The sequence below is a fragment of the Rhinolophus hipposideros genome (assembly GCF_964194185.1).
Source record: "Rhinolophus hipposideros genome assembly, chromosome: 4".
Taxonomy (NCBI): Eukaryota; Metazoa; Chordata; class Mammalia; order Chiroptera; family Rhinolophidae; genus Rhinolophus; species Rhinolophus hipposideros.
The window spans coordinates 18,527,741-18,546,323 of NC_138050.1; the positions used below are offsets into that span (position 1 = coordinate 18,527,741).

The 18,583-nt window shown below is 35.7% G+C and overlaps 1 protein-coding gene across 1 annotated transcript in view; it reads left to right on the forward strand.

The window, feature by feature from the left end:
• FNDC3A (fibronectin type III domain containing 3A) overlaps positions 1-18,583 on the forward strand; it is a 149,342-nt gene that overhangs the window by 87,261 nt on the left and 43,498 nt on the right. Inside the window, exons 4-6 of the mRNA XM_081046246.1 lie at positions 3,630-3,706; positions 13,637-13,874; positions 17,428-17,739. Coding sequence (XP_080902372.1) covers positions 3,630-3,706; positions 13,637-13,874; positions 17,428-17,739 — 627 coding nt within the window. The remainder of the gene's footprint in view (positions 1-3,629; positions 3,707-13,636; positions 13,875-17,427; positions 17,740-18,583) is intronic.

Genomic DNA, 18,583 nt, shown 5'->3' on the forward strand with positions numbered 1-18,583 from the left:
GAATAGGGAATATGCCCCCTCATCTCCAAATAATCAATAGATCTATGACTTGGGGAAGATTTTGCTCAAATCATGTAGATTATTAAGAAGCTGCTAGGTGTATCTATAGTTTTTCAGATATAGTTACTCTTGTGCAGATGTGCATTTAATGGTACAATCTGTAACAGATTAGCTCCTTGGGTGGAACAAAATCCCCCACACTGCTTTTAATTAGGATTTGTCCTTAATCTTTTACTACTTCCTAAATAAAAAAGTATCATTGGATCTAGGGAGATAATCAAACATTTGCATGATTAAGTATGTAAGATTTTAGAGTTTTGCTATTATACACAGGAATATCAACAAAAATGGTGCTGTAAATATTGTAGTTCCACACATCAATACTTGTACTTACTGTGTTTGTACTATGGGAGTTTTATGTGTTCGGTGTTGAGTGTTACTTCGCACCACTGTTTTAGATATTAAATATGGTATCCATGAATTGTCTTTAAAAAAAAAAAGATTTAACCATGTACCATTTCTGCCTCAGGATAGAAAATTTACTTGCTAGAACGAAATGATTACTTCTTAAGGAAATTAGTTAATTATTATTCCTGGACTGTAACTAGTAGTGTATTTATTGCTGATTTATTTTAGATCGTTTGTTTTATTCTGTTTTCACTATCACACTTAATTATAATTAAAGGATAAAGTAGAATTTTGTACTAGTAAATGATGAACTATTTGGCAGCTTTCAAAGTATAATATGATCTGAATTATAACTATATAGCATTTATATATTCGTGTTTTTAGTAAAAAGGACAAACCAAAGCAGTTACATCGTTTTACAAGTTTAAATGTGATTAGCAATAGATCTTTTACTCTGATTGCTAAAAAGCAAAAACAAAAGAACCTACGCTGATAGGGATTGAATTTGACAACACCTGAAAGGAATCAGTCTGGCATCTATAAACTCAATAAATGTTAAATCCCTTTGTTAAGATTACAAACAGGATTTTCAAGAAATTCTCTTTCTGATGCCCAGCTAAATTTGACATATTATGAATACTATCTAAGGCAACTATTGGATTCTGAAAGCTAATTTACTATAGTTTTATGTAAATTAGCTAATTGAAGTAAACCTTCATTAGTGTAAAACTATTCTCATTTTATGTTGAGTCCAGCATGTAGAAGTTAAAAGGTGAGCTTTGGATGAAGCTTTGTTGGCTAGAGGTATAAAGCACCTCACAAATTTTATTTAGTAAATTAATAGGTAATGTCTTAGATTTAAGAAGATTTTATTCTGTTGTTTTTCAAGGATATAAATAAAGATAGAGTCCTTAATTTTCCTTAGAAGCACCAGAGCATTCTAAAGTCTCAAATTATATCAGTTGCCAATAATGCATAATATCTTAATGTTTACTAAATATGTAGTAGAGTGTAGTAGAGATACATTCTTAGGAATGAAACTGCCTGGTTTTAGGTAAGCTTAACCTCTCTGCCTCAATTTCCACATCAGGAAGATGGGAGTAATAATAATAATATTCCCCTACTAGAATAGTGTAAGGAGAAAAAAATACATAAAGGGCCTGGCACACAGTAAGTTAGTATTAGCTATATATATAATTAGCTGTTGTTAGATAATATTCTGAAAAACTTCATGTATATCTTGGGCTTGTTTTGGATAGGAAGACTATTTTGTTGAAGTTATTTTTATAATCCTATATTACATGGTGTAATTTGGTAATCTAACCCCCCACCCACATACATTCCTTACTTCCTCTTGACCACTTGAGTCTTTTTTCTGCTCTCTTCCTTCCCTACCCCTTCTCCTTCTCCCATTCCTCCACCCCCCTTTCCCTTCCCCTCTCTTTCTCCCCTCCCAACCCTCTTTACTCTCTTCCTGTCTTCTCCTTTACCCTCCCTCTTCAGTTACCTCTCTCCCTTTGCCCCTTCTTCTCTCCCCTCTTTCCTTACCAGTGTTTAGTATTTCCCCTCCTAAACCTCCCTTTTTCCTATATTCTCTCTTTCTTTGCCTACCTCTGACATCCCTTTCCCTACCCCCACCACTTCGTTGTTTGCTCCCCACCTGTTCTCCTTTGCTGGAAAGAGGAAAGTGGCTTTAATCTGCATTTGCCTATAACCTCCATGCTCTTTATTGTTTTTTCTAAAGTATGTATAATGTTACCAGTGAAATTTGTTTCTCTTCTGCCTATGATTTCTGCCCTTTTCCTCCTTCATTTCTTTTGTAACAGATCCATTCTATGTACTGCAGGTTGAAATTCTACATATAAAATGAACTTCTTCCCCATTGCGTTCTTCATCTGACTCTCGGGTACCTTTATTTTTTTAAATGAGTAAGGCTCTTTGAGGTTTCATTTCAAGTTATTAAAACTAGTGGGTGAGGGGACAGTGCAGTCTACAGTTACAGGAGAAAAAGGATCTGAGGTGAGATGCTTTTTTTTTTTAAGTTACGTAAAGCAAGTAAGATTTTAGTTCCTAGAAAGAATAAAACACATCTTCCAAAAGTGCCTGTTTTATCCCATAAAAATTGAGAGAAGGTAAATAAGAGATAATATTTATAAAAGTTGTTTGGAAAGAATAACACCATAAAAATGAAAGGAAATGTAGAATAAGACAAGCTGGATTTTCTCTTTTTTTAAAGAACTTTTCAGTGTAAGAAACAAAAAATTTTTCTTTGACCAACTGTATATGTATGGCATTTCTCTAACTTTGTTCTCAAGCCCCCACAGATATGACTTACATATTAAATTAGAGGCTTTTAAGCCTAACAAAGCAAATTCCAAATCTCTAACTATTCTTCCTCGTACTGCTTTTCCCTCTTGACTTTTTCTTGATTTTTTTTCCTACTGCTTTTCAAAATTTTACCTTTTGTATGCGAAGTTTAGTTTAGTTTTGTTTTTTAAGATTTTACTGGGGAAAGGGAACAGGACTTTATTGGGGAACAGTGTGTACTTCCAGGACTTTTTTTTTTCCAAGTCAAGTTGTTGTCCTTTCAGTCTTAGTTGTGGAGGGCGCAGCTCAGCTCCAGGTCCAATTGCCATTGCTAGTTGCAGAGGGCACAGCCCACCATCCCTTGGGGCACTGGAGGAGATGAACCGTCAACCTTGTGGTTGAGAGCCCACTGGCCCATGTGGCAATTGAACAGGCAGCCTTCAGAGTTAAGGAGCACAGAGTTCCAACCACCTGAGCCACTGGGCTGGCCCCGAAAGTTTGGTTTTATTTTCCTCTAGGTCAGTGTTTCTAAACTTGCACAATAATCAGAATCACTTGGGATATTTGTAAAGTAAATATACTGATTGAAGATCCCTATTTACTATAAGCATACTAAGAATCTTTTGGAGAGCCTGGAAATCTTTGTGTTTTAAAAAGCTCCCAGGTGACTGTTATAATTACCAGGCAGGTTTGAGAACCACAACTACAGGTAAAAGAGTAATCAGTGCACTTTTATGAGATAAACTTTTTTACTTTGTAGCAGATGAATCGTCTGAATTTCTTTTCATAGTAATACAGTCTCTATTAGTTTGAGTGTTTGGTTCAGATGAAGTATTAAAGTGTAAATCAAGTTGTTTTAGACTTTAACTTGCTAAGTAATCCTGGATTAATACATCATTTCTGTGGCCCATCAGGTCCTGCTCAGGTTCCAATGATGTCTCCAAATGGTTCTGTGCCTCCTATTTACGTGCCTCCTGGATATGCCCCACAGGTATGTTTGTATGTTATTTTTGTTTTTATTCCTATAAAATAGTGATTATATAGTGTTTAACTTTAGTGTTTAACTTTAATTCTGATTTTAAAAACTACAATTTTAAGTGCTAAAGTTACCTACCCAATAGAGTATATCTTTGGTAAATCTGTTTCACGTATTTTAGTGCATTTAGTATATTTGGAAAGGAGAAAAAGTTAAATTGGCAGCACTTATCATTTGGCCTTGTTTTTGTGTGTTGAATTATAATAGATAATTAATTCAAGAGTTTTATCTCCTTGAAATGTGAATAATGTAAATAATATGTTAAGGGTTAAAGGTACCTACACTAATGTTTTTTAAAATTAATGATTTGTTTAGAAGTAATCCAAGATAATGCTTCCAATCTTATTCGTAGTAATAGTATGGCACATTGAGGTGAATGGAAGAGAACTGAGACCTACAGACCTACCCTGAGGGCTAAGGGGATCAGCGTCACCGCATACTGGTATCCCTTTCGTGCACGCCAGTTGGGAAGCTCTGACTGAAAGAATCAAGTATAGCTAACTTAATTTGCACAGGCAAACTGAACAAAATTGTAAGCTCTGTAGGTGTTCAATATCTTCTGCTACTGAGATTCTGTATAGTCTGTATTCATTGCTCAAATCCTTTTGGAAATATCGTTTCTTTTCCTAGCAATGAATGTACACTTGAAATTTTATTCAGGCCCTCTCTTACTTTCTCCCTAATTATGCCAGAACATTGGTGGGATATTATGGTGGAGTCATTGCACTCTGTGAAGCCCACCACTATATGAATGGCAGTAAAAGAAGACAATGGTGGTGGGGAGAATGGAAGTAGTCTGAAAATTAGAGTGAGAAAAGCCGGATCCATGTCTTATTTCAAACCCTTGCTGGCTACATGGCCTTGGACAAATCAGCTTCCTTGAGTCTCAGTGTCCTCACTATAAGGTGAGATGATAACATATATGAGATCACATGTGAAAGTACTTTGTAACTTTTCAGACAAAATACTCTGTTCACCATCTCCACTTTTCTTAATACACTGACTCCTTAATTTATTGTACTGTGCATTCTGCCTATGTTATCTGACTAAATCTGCTCCCTGATGTGTACCAACCCCAAAGGCCTTTTTTTCCAGCCTGATCCTTTTTTGATCTCTAAACATTTGTCACCATTTATGTGAGTTACTCCAGATTTCCTTGACATAATGCTGCCCTGATTCTTTCTACTTCTCTGGTTGCTTCTTCTCAGAACTTTTTCTACTTATGTAAGACCATACCTGTGTTTTTCTCTCTGGCATAGTTCAGTTCAACAAATATGTATTGAATGGCACCATGTGCCAAGCTCTATATTGGGTGCTAGTGACATAAAGATGATTAAGACAAATTATTTGTAATTATAGGGTATCCTGCTGTTTGCTTAGCTAACAGTATCTTTTAATTTTATGGCAAATTCCTGCTTTTCTCATTTTACACAATTATCACCTCCTAGAAATAGCTTTCCTTGAACCTTTCCAGCTGCCTCTCCTTTTAGGTTCTTGTGGCACATTGTGTAGATCCCTCTTTCAGTAAATGAGAAGATATCGACAGTGTTCAGCAAATATGTATTGAGTGCCCCTTGATGCCAGGCACTCTTCTAGGTGCTTGGGATATATCCATGAATACAACAGACAAAGTCCTCTGTCCCTTTGTAGTTTACATTTTTGTGGGGAGAAGCAAACAATAAGCATAATAAATGGATAAATTATATAATGTATTAGGTGGGGATGGATATTGGTGGGGAAGGAAAGAAAAATAGAACTGGTTACATTTTTAAAAAGGTGCTCAGGCTAGGTGTCATTGGAAAGGTGATATTTGAACCAAGTCTTGAAGGACAGGTGGGAGTTGGCCATGCATTTATTTGGGAGAAGAGGATTCTGGAAACAGAAACAGCCAGTTCAAATGACCTAAGATGAGAACATGCCTGGGAACAGCAAGAAGGCCACTGTGGCTAGACTGAGTCCTCAAAGCAGAAAAATAGTAAATAATGAGATCAGAGAGGTAACACGACAGATGATCTAGGACTCTTACTCATCTTTATTTCCTCAGTACTGAGTACAGTGCTTGGCATATAGTAGGGGTTTGGCAAATACTTATAAATCAATAAATAATCATCCAAGTTGAGGTTCTATTATCTTTAGGCCAAGAACCACTGAAATAATCTTATATTACTTTGATCTTCACTTCTGTCCTCATAAAGAGCCTTTAGTTGGCTTGTTAACTCAATGAGGTTTGGATTTCTTGACATATGAGGCCTTACACAGTTCTGTCCTAGTCACCTTTGTACCTTTCTATTTATATTTCTAATCATGTAGACCCATTTTTGCAACCAAACATGACTACTCACATGGTCACTTGATGTTTTCCTTTCTCCATGATTTTGTTAATGCTGTAATCTGGGGGATGTTACTCATTCCCGTATTTCTGCCTTATGAAATTCTATGGATCCTTGAAGACCTAGATCAAGTTATTTGTACCACTTCTTGGTTATGTATTTCATACCTAGTATTATGATTGTATATGTATATATTTTTTTCTCTTATGGGAGTTTAAGTTCCTATAAATAGGAGTTACCATTTAATTATTTTTGTTCTGAGGTAAATATAGTAGGTATTTCATAAATATTTGTCAAATAAATGAATGAACTTTTAACAGTAATCTTACTGGTCAGATTATGTGAGGTTAGTTGAGCTACTGTTATCAATCTTAATTTAAGATTATCTCTAGGAAATGTATCGTTTTCAATCAGGATAATCCAAAGTCAAAAATGTAATCTCATCCTTATTGAAATAATTTAAGTACCCACCATGTTAAGAATGGATTCGAGCATTTTGACATCATTGTCAAAACACCTCTCATTCCCTGACATATACAATTTCTGATGTTAGAAAATACTTATTAAGACCCATATTCTAGCACAGCTAAACTCTTGATAATTGTCCAAAACTTGACATGTAAGCAAACATAATTATATTATAAAATTCAGAAGCTGGGAGTTGAACTAAATAAGATACATAAATCACTATAATAAAGTACAGATTGTGTTTGGCTTAGCAGGAACCAAGAAGCACATACACTAAACCCATGAATAGCTGTCATCTATAGTCTCCTTTTAGATTTTTATGCACTAATCTCCCCTCATGGCAACAGGTTTCATCCCTTGCCTTGTGCGTATCTGTTATTGAAGGCCCAAGGAGGGTCAGATAATATTTTTGCTATATTATCATGTGATTTAGTACATACTAATGGGATTCTGCAAATTTATGTATCCTAAAACGTTTGGTCAGGCAAGCAAGGACTGCAAAAATAAACATCCAGTGTTGGGACTGTTTAGCTCTATCACTGAGGAAATAATAATACTACCTGCATACCTAAGACCATATTGGGGCAAAAAATAGATAGATCTTAATTTAATATTAAGATCAAGACTTAATGAAAGTACTTATAGAAGAAGCATGTGAAAAAATCATGATTTACCTAGCATATATCAACCTTCAAATTTGTGATGTTTATACTAATTGCATGTCCCTATTAAGTTTAGAACCACTTCAGATATGAACTCATTATTAACTCATACATATATTTTAACTTTGTTTTTGAGAATAACATTAGACAAGATATCATACATTGGGTAACTTTGGGAATAATTCTGTTTTTCTCATTTGCGATTTGCAAAACCCAAACCTGCTATTAAAATTGCCAATGCATTATACATCTTTTGCATTCTTATTCAAGGGTTCTACAGTATTGTTTATTTTATAATCTTTGTACTTTATTGCTCTGATACTTTAGCATTCTACTCAACAGTAATGGAAATAGTGAGACTTAATTTTTTAGCTATACGTACAACTTTATTGCTGGATCAGAAAAATGGATCACTGGGGCGGCCCCTTAGCTCAGTTGGTTAGAGCGCAAGCTCTTAACAACAAGGTTGCCAGTTCAATTCCTGCATGGGATGGTGGGCTGCGCCCCCTACAACTAAAGATTGAAAACGGCTACTGGACTTGGAGCTGATGGGCCCTGGAGAAACAACACTGTTCCCCAATGTTCCCCAATAAAATTTATATTTAAAAAAAATGATCGTCATCTAAAAAATAATTATTTTTAAAAAGAAATTCTTGTTTTCACCATGACACTACATAAGATACATAATATACTGTTTGATATGATAAGGAGACCTAAAGCTAATTAAAATGATATGCATAAAGCAAAATGAAATTGTTCACCAGAATCTTAAATGTAAAGGAATATTAATTTTGCAAACAAGGCAATGGAAAATATATTTAGTGATAAAGAACAAATATAGTTATATATTTTAAACTATTTTTCTGATCATTATTATGTAGAAAACTTGGAAAATATATAAAAGGATAGAGAAAAAACTATATTGAATATTGTAACCCAGAGATACTTTCTGTAAACATTTAGTATATTTCCTATTAGCCCTTTTTCTAATTAAAAACAATTTTAGATAATATACGTAATAAGCTTTATTATTGTAATTGAACAAATAAGAAAGGGAAATCTGTGAGAGATTGACATAGAGCATAGAGGCAGAAATATGTGCCAACTTAACTGAGGTATCAAATGGGGAAACAAAAACTGTAAAACTCAAACACAAAATGTTTTGATGACACAGAAAGCAAATGGTAACAGGAAAAGAAGGAACTTAATTTCTGGCAAATAATACTTACGGTCGCTAACAGGATTGCAGCTTGATATTTTAACTTGCTTTTTCAGTACTTGATATTTTAATGATTAAGTTAATGACTTACCAGGAAAAGATTTTAGACAACCCAAAGGGGACTCCTGAAAGGCAACATCAAAAGTTCTCTTCTTCTGTCTTTCATGTAATGACTCCTTTGGTTTTTATGGACCGTGGGTTGTTATGGTAATGGAAGGGTACCTAACAGGGAGGGGATTGGAGATCGCATAATGCTGGGAAAGGGCCTATATCAACTCAGGAAAAGTTTCAGATTACGACTTTAAGCTGGGCTTGGTATTTCACTTTGCCTTTATGGCAGCACACTGCTATAAGGTCAGGAAATTTTTCAGATTCTGTAAACTAGTCTGATCTCAGTTTTCTCGGTCTTTCCTGGGCAAAATGGCCAAAAAAAGATGGGTAGAAGTGTAAGAGACTGGAAAGTAGGAGCACTTAGAAGTTTAGATGAGGATGAAGAGTTATAGCTAGAGCTAGAGAGAAAGTTTGTGGTCACTGACATTGCGTGTGTGTGTGTGTGCGTGCGTGCGTGTGTGTGTGTGTGTGTAGAGTTAGACATAAAGATCTTTTGAATGAATTGTCAGAAACCTATGTTATTGTTTAACAGCTTGAAATTAAAGTTGTTTTGGGTTCAGGGTGAGACCATAGAGTGGAGGGTAAGCAAAATTTGTAGGAATTGAAGACTCACAGAACCCTATTTGCTTGGTGTTACTAGGAGGAGAAAGAAGTACAGCATTCTAGTAGAACTATGGAATACACCTATTTCTGGTCATATCATTCACTCAACAAATTTTTTTGAGCATATTCCAGGTGTTTGCACAGGCACTGGGGAGAAAATGGTAAATAGAACAAAGTTGTCATGGAATGTGTATGTTGGTGGAGAAGACACACAAAAAATGTCAGATAGTAAACACAACCTCCTTTCTCTGCAGCCTCTCTCAATTATGTCTCTATTCCACAAAGAAGGAATAGACCTTTACCTAATTAGAAATTGCATGACATATGAGTACGTGGTTAAGTGGTCAGACCTTGCTGATAGCCTCATTTAATTTATATTTTATTGTCTTATCTTTGTTTTAATTTTTATTTACATACATTAATTTGGATAATATTTTACTTTTTTTTACTTCTCACAACTTGTTGATTTTATTTTCATTATCACCATCAGTGTACCTTGTTGGTGTAAAATGTGATGTCTACATGGTTGGCTATTTCTCAGCAGCTGGAGACTTAACAGGTAGTTTGAGGTCTCCATCCTCGCTCTGAAGTTACTGGATGCTCAGGTGTTTATTTGAAGTAGTGGAGTTCTCCACACTCTCTTAGTCCTGGTCTGGCATTTTTCCCCCCTGCTGTATCTTAGCTTTTTATTTTGTTTAATTGTGCTAAAACACATGTAACAAAAAACTTACCATAACCATTTTAAATGTACACTTCAGTGGCATTAAGCATATTCACACTGTTGTACTACCATCTCTACCATCTTTTCATCTTGCAAAACTGAAACTCTGTACCTGTTAAGCAATAACTCCCATTCTCCCTTTGCCCAGCTTATCTTTGTATTTTAAATGTTGTTTTTCAGTAGAAAAAAAAATGATTCTAATTTTATTAAGTAATTTAGGCTAGCCATTTCGTTTTTAACCAGTGAGTTCTCACTTGTGTGTGAAATTTAAAAAAAATATAAAGATATTAGAAGACAGGTACTTGTGGATTCTATGCCCATAAAGTGGATAAGAACATAGAATTGAAGCCAAATTGCCTGAGTCAAATACTAGCTCCTCCACTTACTACCTGTATAACCTTAGAAAGTTATTTAATATCTCTATGCCTCAGTTTCCCATCTAAAAAATGGAGATGATAATAGCACCTATTTATAGTATTGTTATGAGGATTAAGTAGTTAATATATGTTGAGGAACTTACAGTTAAGTTACAGAGTAAGACATATGCATTTGGAAAATTGACAAATACTACAGTGTTATAGCAAACAAGTGATACAGAATAAATGCAGTGGAAATGATAGGAGGGAGACATTACTGACACACTCTCTTAGTTTTCTTCCTACCTCAACTGATTGTCATTTCCCAATCTTTCCAGAACTGTGAAGGACTGTATTTAACTGCCTACTCGACATTTCCTCTTAGATGTCTCGTAGACTTACCAAACTCACATGTCTAAAACCTAAAACTCCAAACCTATTCGTTCCCCTCTACAGCTTTCTCCATCACAGTTAGTGGAACACCATCCTTCTATAGCCTTTTTCTCACTTCTAAAGGTAGAACGAGATTAGCTGATGATTCCATCAGAGAAGAGAGAAAAAGAGCCTGTAGATATATATGCAGATTGCAGGCCATGTCTCACCACCTCCACTGCCGCCACCCTGGTCCACGCCTCCACCATCTCTTCTCTGGATTACTGCCATAGCTTCCTGAACGGTTTCCCCAATATTGCCTTTGCCCTACAATCTATTCTCAGCTCAACAGCCAGAGTAATCCTGTGAATTGTAAGGTTAGAACACGATTTCTCAACCTCAGCACTGTAGACATTTCAGATTTTTTGTTGTAGCGGGCTGTCTTCTGTATAGCAGGGTATTTAGCAGCATCCCTGGCCTCTGGCCTCTACCCACTAGATGACAGTAATACACCCCTGCCCCCAGTTGTAACAACCAAAAATATCTCCAGATACTGCCAAATGTCTAGAGGGCAAAATCACCCCTGGCTGGGAACCACATGGCTTACATCACTCTTTTCCCCCAAACTTTGGTCATTCCCCATTTCACTAAGAGTAGATGCTGTAGTCTTGAGTCTTTAATAGTCTAAATGGCTCTGTCTGATCTGGCCACGCCTCCCCATCCCCTGTCTGTTTGACTCATCTGCTTTTGTCTTTCCTCCTTTATGCCGATCCAGTCACACTGGCTTCCTTCTAGTCACTTCTACTTTAGGGGCTTTGTGCTAACCGTTCCTTCTGCCCAGAACACTCTTCTAGATTTCTGCATGGCTGATTCCTTCAGTTCCTTCAAGCCTCTACTCAAATTTTATTTTGCCAGTAAGGCCTGTCCAGATCAACCTGTTTTATACTACAACCTGTCCCCCCTCCCACAGTACTTCTAATTCAACTCTGTTTTATTCCCATAGTATTTATCACCTTGCACCATGCTAAATAATTACTTTTCGTTGTTGTGTTTGTCTGCCCCGTGTATATGAGCCCTCACAAAGACATCACTTTTTTCCTCCTAAATTATCAATGTCATTGTTTTATTCAATAACAATTTTTTTTTAAATGAGAGAGGAGGTAAAGTTAGAACTAGATTTGGAAGGATAGGATTCGCATCGTTATAGATTAAAGGGAAGCAAAGTGAAGAGGGGAGATACAGAACTGTATAAATCAGTATGAAGGTAGGATTCTTTAGTATACCGGCCTGGCTGGAGTTCAGGGTTCAGCATTTGGTGTAGAAGAAAGATACAGCTAGCAAGGTAGGTTGGAACCAGATTGAATGTCAGGTTGAAGAATGTGAACTGTAATCCTGTCAGAAATGAGGTCATTTGAAATTTGTGAGTCGGAGAATTCATAAAGGTGATAGTATATTGTGACAGACACTGTGGTTTGGCCACTCAAAATTCACTCCAAATCCTTCTAGTGCCCCTTTCTATAGGTTACAGGCTGAAAAGCTATAAAACTTTTCCAGATTCTCCTGAGCTAGGGCTTCAGATATGATTTCGTGTCTACTATCATATGCACTTATCTGAGGCTTGAATCCAGAACTGAGTTAAATAAGGGAGAAAGGTAGCACGTGAGCCGTTCATTTTGCTGGAAGCAAGGCGTGGTTCTAGAGCTAGCATAAAAACAGTGAATTCTTTTGGTCTTTTAGTTCCACATTACAGACAAGTCATCTCACACTCGAACAAGTAAGAATAGTTTAATAAACTGTTTAATAGCCGCTATCTACTTTCTAAAGCAGTGATTTATTTGTAATTTAGGCTTATCTATGTTTTCTAATGTACCTACCAAGCACACATATCTTTATGTACAAAATTTGCTGTTAAGCATAATAAAGCTTGTTTTTCCTGAAAATATCAGGATTTGCCTTTAAGTTAGCACTTTACATTTTAATCATTTTCTGTTTTCTTGGGAAAGGTATTATTAGCCATTTTTTTTTATACCTCAAATAGTAATCATTTAAGTAAAAAGGCTAAGGGCCCTATGTTAGAGGGAATTCCACATTTTGAGGTAAAACCCTATATCCTTTTAGGCTTTCCTGTATGTCCTTGCTGCCCCAGTGAGGTTCAAAGAGAATAAATCTGTCATTTAAAAAAGTCTTTCCCCATAAGAGCAACTACAATAGAGAAGAGTGTTCTAGATGTCAGTTTTTCTAAAGGGCTTTATTCTCATCACCTCCAGGAGCTCCCTCTATGACCAGTAATGCACTGACTCTGTAGATACAATATATATTCCTCATAATTAAAAAATGCTTGTTTACTCAAGAAACAAAAATAAATAAATAAAAAATTAAAATAAATTTTAAAAAATGAAATCAAAAAGTCTTTCCCCACAGCATGACCCTTATTAGAAAATGTGTAATTTCTAAAACTCGAAGCCACATATACTTTTCTTAACTGGGAATTAACATATTAAGTGTTTGTCTCCGTTAAAAGGATCTTCAACCATTAAAATTGTCCTGGTCATGGTCATAAGAACTTTGCACCTAAATTCAATATATTGTTGATGTTAGGAGATAAGAATCCAGGTTTTTTCCCATTTCTATTTCATGACTTACGTTCTTTCCGCAACTTGTTTTTCCCCAACTCCCACCCATAATATGGAAAAAGAAAGTGACTCCTGACTCTGATTGTGTCCAAACTAAAACTTCTTTTGTCTCCCTTCATTTTTACTGCATCGTTAAATGCACATAGCACACAGGATAAATACCTAATATCAGAGCTCATTGTTTATATTACTATTGTTTTAAGATATATTTTGCATTATATAACAAAAACTATTTCATGTTCAATGCTAATTCGTATGTACTTAATGTACTTAATAATCTTCATGTTGATTCTGTAATGTTTTTTAATTAACTTTTAATGGTGTAAAAATTCTTACTCTAGTCTAACATATTTCAGAGGAATTGCTTGCATCCGATGGAAGAAATTTTTAATCTCATGTTCATTTTATAGGTTATTGAGGACAATGGTGTCCGAAGAGTTGTTGTGGTTCCTCAGGCACCAGAGTTTCATCCTGGTGGTCACACCGTCATACATCGTTCTCCACATCCTCCTCTGCCAGGTTTCATTCCTGTCCCAACCATGATGCCCCCTCCACCGCGCCATATGTACTCACCAGTCACTGGAGCTGGAGACATGGCAACACAGTATATGCCCCAGTATCAGTCTTCACAAGTATATGGAGATGTAGGTAAGACATCTAAAAATATTCCTGTGTTACGAAGTTGGCTATTCTTTGCTTGGATATGATAGATGCTATTATCATATTATATGAAAGAAAACAAAAAATAGTAACAATATCACAATCATTTTCTGTTACCCAAGCACTACGTTAAGTATTTCATCCTCATGGGCCTCTTTCAAGGCACGTGAGTAAACAGAAAATTAAAGAGGGGGAAGTAACTTATATCATCGAGCAATATTTGGTGGGGACACATTGAAACAGGAGGTCTTCTCTGTTCTGCTGTCTAGGCTCTGAAGAAAATTTTCAGCCAGGAATAACCATGACATTATTAAATCCTGAAGACTGCGATGCCACTAATCAAAGTTGCTAGGTTCTATTGAGAGAGTGAAAAAAACAGAGCAAGACATAACCTCTGCCCTCAGGGAGTTAATAAATTGTTGGGAAGAATAGATAACCACACACACAAAATAGTAATCTATTCTTTCCTATGGCTTTAAGTACTATCCACATACTATACTGTCAGCTCTCAAATTTGTATCTTCACCAAAAACCTCTCCTCTGAACTCCAGACTTATGTTTCTAACTGCCTTCTTCATAGATAAGTCCACTTCCATGCCTCATTCATCTCAGTTATAGCATTAATAAAATATAAATCTTTTCTCTTGTCACCTTCATCTCCATAAATGGTACCATATATGGTACCACTATCCACTTTGCTCACGTGAAAACCAGATGGTAAAATTTGATTTTTCCACATCATTTGGTGGTAGTTTTATTTTCAGAAGTTTCCCAAATTTGCTCCACTGCTGCTCGGATGTCGTCCACCATCGGCTCTTGTCAGGGCAGCCTCAACAACAGCCTTACAGCTGGTTTTCTGCTGTCATTGTTGTCCCAACCATCCACGTTCAGCCAGAGTAAATATAAATCAGACTGTTCTCCTACTGCAGTGACTTCCTGTTGCATTTACAATAAAATCCTAAATCCTTCCCCTATACCGAGATTTCTCAGCCTCAGCACTCTTGGCGTTTGGGGACTGGTAAGTCTTTGTTACGGAGGACAGGACTGTGCTTTGTAGAATGTTTAGCAGAATCCCTGCCCTCCGCCCACTAGGTGCCAATGGCACACAACTTCAGCCCTCTCCTCACCCCCACCCAGTTGTGACAACTAAAAATATCTCCAGACATTGCCAAATGACCCAAATTGGCCTTGGTTGCAAACCACTGTCCTGTGGCCTCTGACTACCTTACCCACTGTCCCCATCACCCGGCTTCAGTTTTTCAGAACCCCCGAGCTCTCCTGCCTCAGTGCCTCTGCACTGGCATTCTCTGTGCCAGGAATGCTCTTCCCCCTTTTCCTTGGAACTTTGTTTTTCCTTTCGATTTTAGCTTTGAGTGAAACCTTCCGTGACCTTGCTTTATCGATCTCTAGCACTGAAACTTGTGTCTTTCACAGAACTCAACATGGTTTGATTTTTTTGTTGTTTATTTTCGTGACTTTCTCCCTTATTTGACTGTAAACCCCCTAAGAATGAGTCTGTTTTATTCATCACTGTTTCCCTTGCACTTAGCAGTCCCTGTCGTTCATGTTAAGTAATTTTGTAGAAGAAATAACTCTAAATATAAAATTTTAAATGTGCAGCCCAACTTGTAAGTAGTATACATTACATATGTCATATATATTTTTCAAACTTATTTCTATTGCCCAAGTAATGCATACTGATTCTATAGGTCTTGTTAAGGTTTGGGTTTCTACATTTCTAACAAACTCCCAGGTGAGGCTCATTCAGTGTTAGAATAAGCATATTTTTTGTAACGAGAATTTACAGTACAAATCAGTCTCTTCCTTTTATTTTCTTACCACTAATTATGACTTAATTTTTTAAATGTGTTCAAGAAAATTATAAGAAAAAACTAGATGTTACAATTACTATTTTGCATCATTAAAATCCATTGTTACTCAGAGGGATATATGCATTAGAGTATGAATATGATTCACAATGCTGTGAAGGAAAGTGAAGCATACAAATCTACAAAGAGTACAAATCTAAAACTAGTTAGCCAACGGTGGAAGACAAGGGTCATATTGTATTTAAGGTTGTAAGCCAAGGAATTTACCACTGGATTCTAATAATGGATAGTAGTTTTATAACCAGTAACTGTCTCTATGACCCTTTTCTATGGATTTCCAAAGTGGGACCTAATCCAACATTTCACTGTCAACAACTACTATTATTGAGCCTGATCTTGGTTAGATAGACACTGTGCTCATACATGAATTATTTCACTTAAGCTTCACGATAAGGCTGAAAATAACAGATGAAGAAACTGAGGCTCAGATATTAAGTAACTCCTACAACGTTCATTGCTAGTTCATTGCTGAGGATTTTAACCCTCTCAGATCATTTTGATAAAATTCTTGCCCTTTCTACTATGTATTCTTTATTGCTCTCTCCCCTTCTATGGTTGCTTTATTATTTAATCTCTTGAGTAATTAAGTGAAATATAAAACCTTTGGATACATTTTAAAAATGTGTACTAATTACAGTTTCAGTGTATTTTTTATTGATATATAATTCACATAACAAAATTCACCATTTTAAAGTGCACAATTTAGTGGTTTTTAGTATATTCACTGTATATTCACTACTGCTAATTCCAGAACATTTCTATCATCCCAAAAAGAAACTCTGTGCCTATTAACAGTTGGTCCCAATTTCCTTTATTGCATCTACTGATCTACTTTCTATCTCTGGGTTTGCCTATTCTAGACATTTCAAATAAATGTACATAAAATATGTATATTTGATAATAAATGTTTATACAATATGTGGCCTTCTGTGTCCAGCTTTCTTCACTTATCGTATTGTTTTCCAAGATTTATTTCAAGATCATAGCATAATTAGTATTCCTTTTTATGGCTGAAAAATATTCCGTTATGTAGCTATAAATTTGTTTATCCATTCGTTAGTTGATGGACATTTGAGTTGTTTCCACTTTTTTGTCTATTATGAATAACGGTGCTGTGACATTTGCATACAAATTTTGGGTAGACAAATATTTTTATTTCTCCTGGGTATATACCTAAGAGTGGAATTGCTGGCTCATATGGTAATTCTATATTCAACTTTTTGAAAAAAAGTTGTTTCCCATAGTAACTGCACTATTTTACATTCCCACCAGCAATTTTTGAGGGCTCTAATTTCTTCATATCTTTGCTAAAATTTACTGTTTCCCTGAAAATAAGACCTAACTGGACCATCAGCTCTAATGTGTCCTTTGGAGCAATAATTAATATAAGACCCGGTCTTATTTTACTGTAATATAAGATCGCGTCTTATATAATATAATATAAAATAAGACCGGGTCTTATATTAATAGCTTCTTTTTGAAGCTATTAATTCTAGCTTCTTTTTGAAGCTAGAAATAGCTTCTTTTTGCAAATTATTCTTTGAAATATTTTGTTGTATATAATTATGACAGATTTATTTCCTGTTCTTTTCTCGTTCCATCAGTGTATTTAGAGAAAGTGACCTTTTAAAATGTTTTTTATTTCTTCCTAGATGCTCATTCTACACATGGAAGGTCCAACTTTAGAGATGAAAGATCTAGTAAAACGTATGAACGTTTGCAGAAAAAATTGAAGGACCGCCAAGGAACACAGAAAGATAAAATGAGCAGCCCACCATCGTCACCCCAGAAATGCCCTTCTCCCATAAGTGAACATAATGGACTTATAAAAGGGCAGAATGCTAGTGGGGCAAACACAGGATCAGCAAAGAACAAGTCAGGGAAAGGCAAAGGTGGTGCACAAATTGATACAGAAATAGAAGGTAACTATTTAAATTACTCAGCTATTATTTTTCTTACTTTTCGTAAATGTTTAATCTACTAAAAGTACATTCTAACCTTTCAGTCATTTCTCGATGCTCCAAACTAACTATAGATTAATAGCCTTACACTTCCTAAATATGTTTTAGAACTTAAATTGTTACTAGGAACTTCTTTGTTACGATTAGGGGGAAAACCCAATTAGTAATTTTACCTATCTCAAATTTTACTAACCAAGAGAAATTTCTGTTGATACGAAAACTCAGATAACGTTCATCCAGATTTCTCTCTGAGCCTTTGATAAAGCTATGCTGGTTATCAAAACTCTTTATTTCTCCCAATTTTATATGTAAGATCCTGATAGCAACTCGTTATGTCATTCACCCATCTACCAGGGGTGCCAAAAAAATGTATACACATTTTAAGAGATGTTATCTATGCTCACGCAGTAGTTCGCCATAATCAGATGTGTCTGGACACTGATGGTAACCACTTTGAGCACCTCTTGTAATTGCAGAAGTCAAACGTGACTTGTAGTCATCTTTCGTTATCAGTATATATTGAATATTACAATTTTAATACAAATATCTTCCTTTCTTAAAATGTGTATACATTTTTTTGGCACCCTCTGTATATACTCTATAGTTAGGATAGAGTATTCTCAATTCTTTTCTTTAAAAGTTCTTTTCCTTTAAAATTCCCATGTTTCCTTTGGATCCTTCCTCTAACCTGTTACTCGCACCACATGAACTCTGATAACTACTTCCTTTTTTAAAAAATTTCCATTTCCCCATCAACAAGTTTTAGTTCTTTAACCGTCTTATGGCTTTTGTTTGTTAACATTTACAAAAGTATTCTCTCATATTTTTGAGACCTCCTGATCATTCT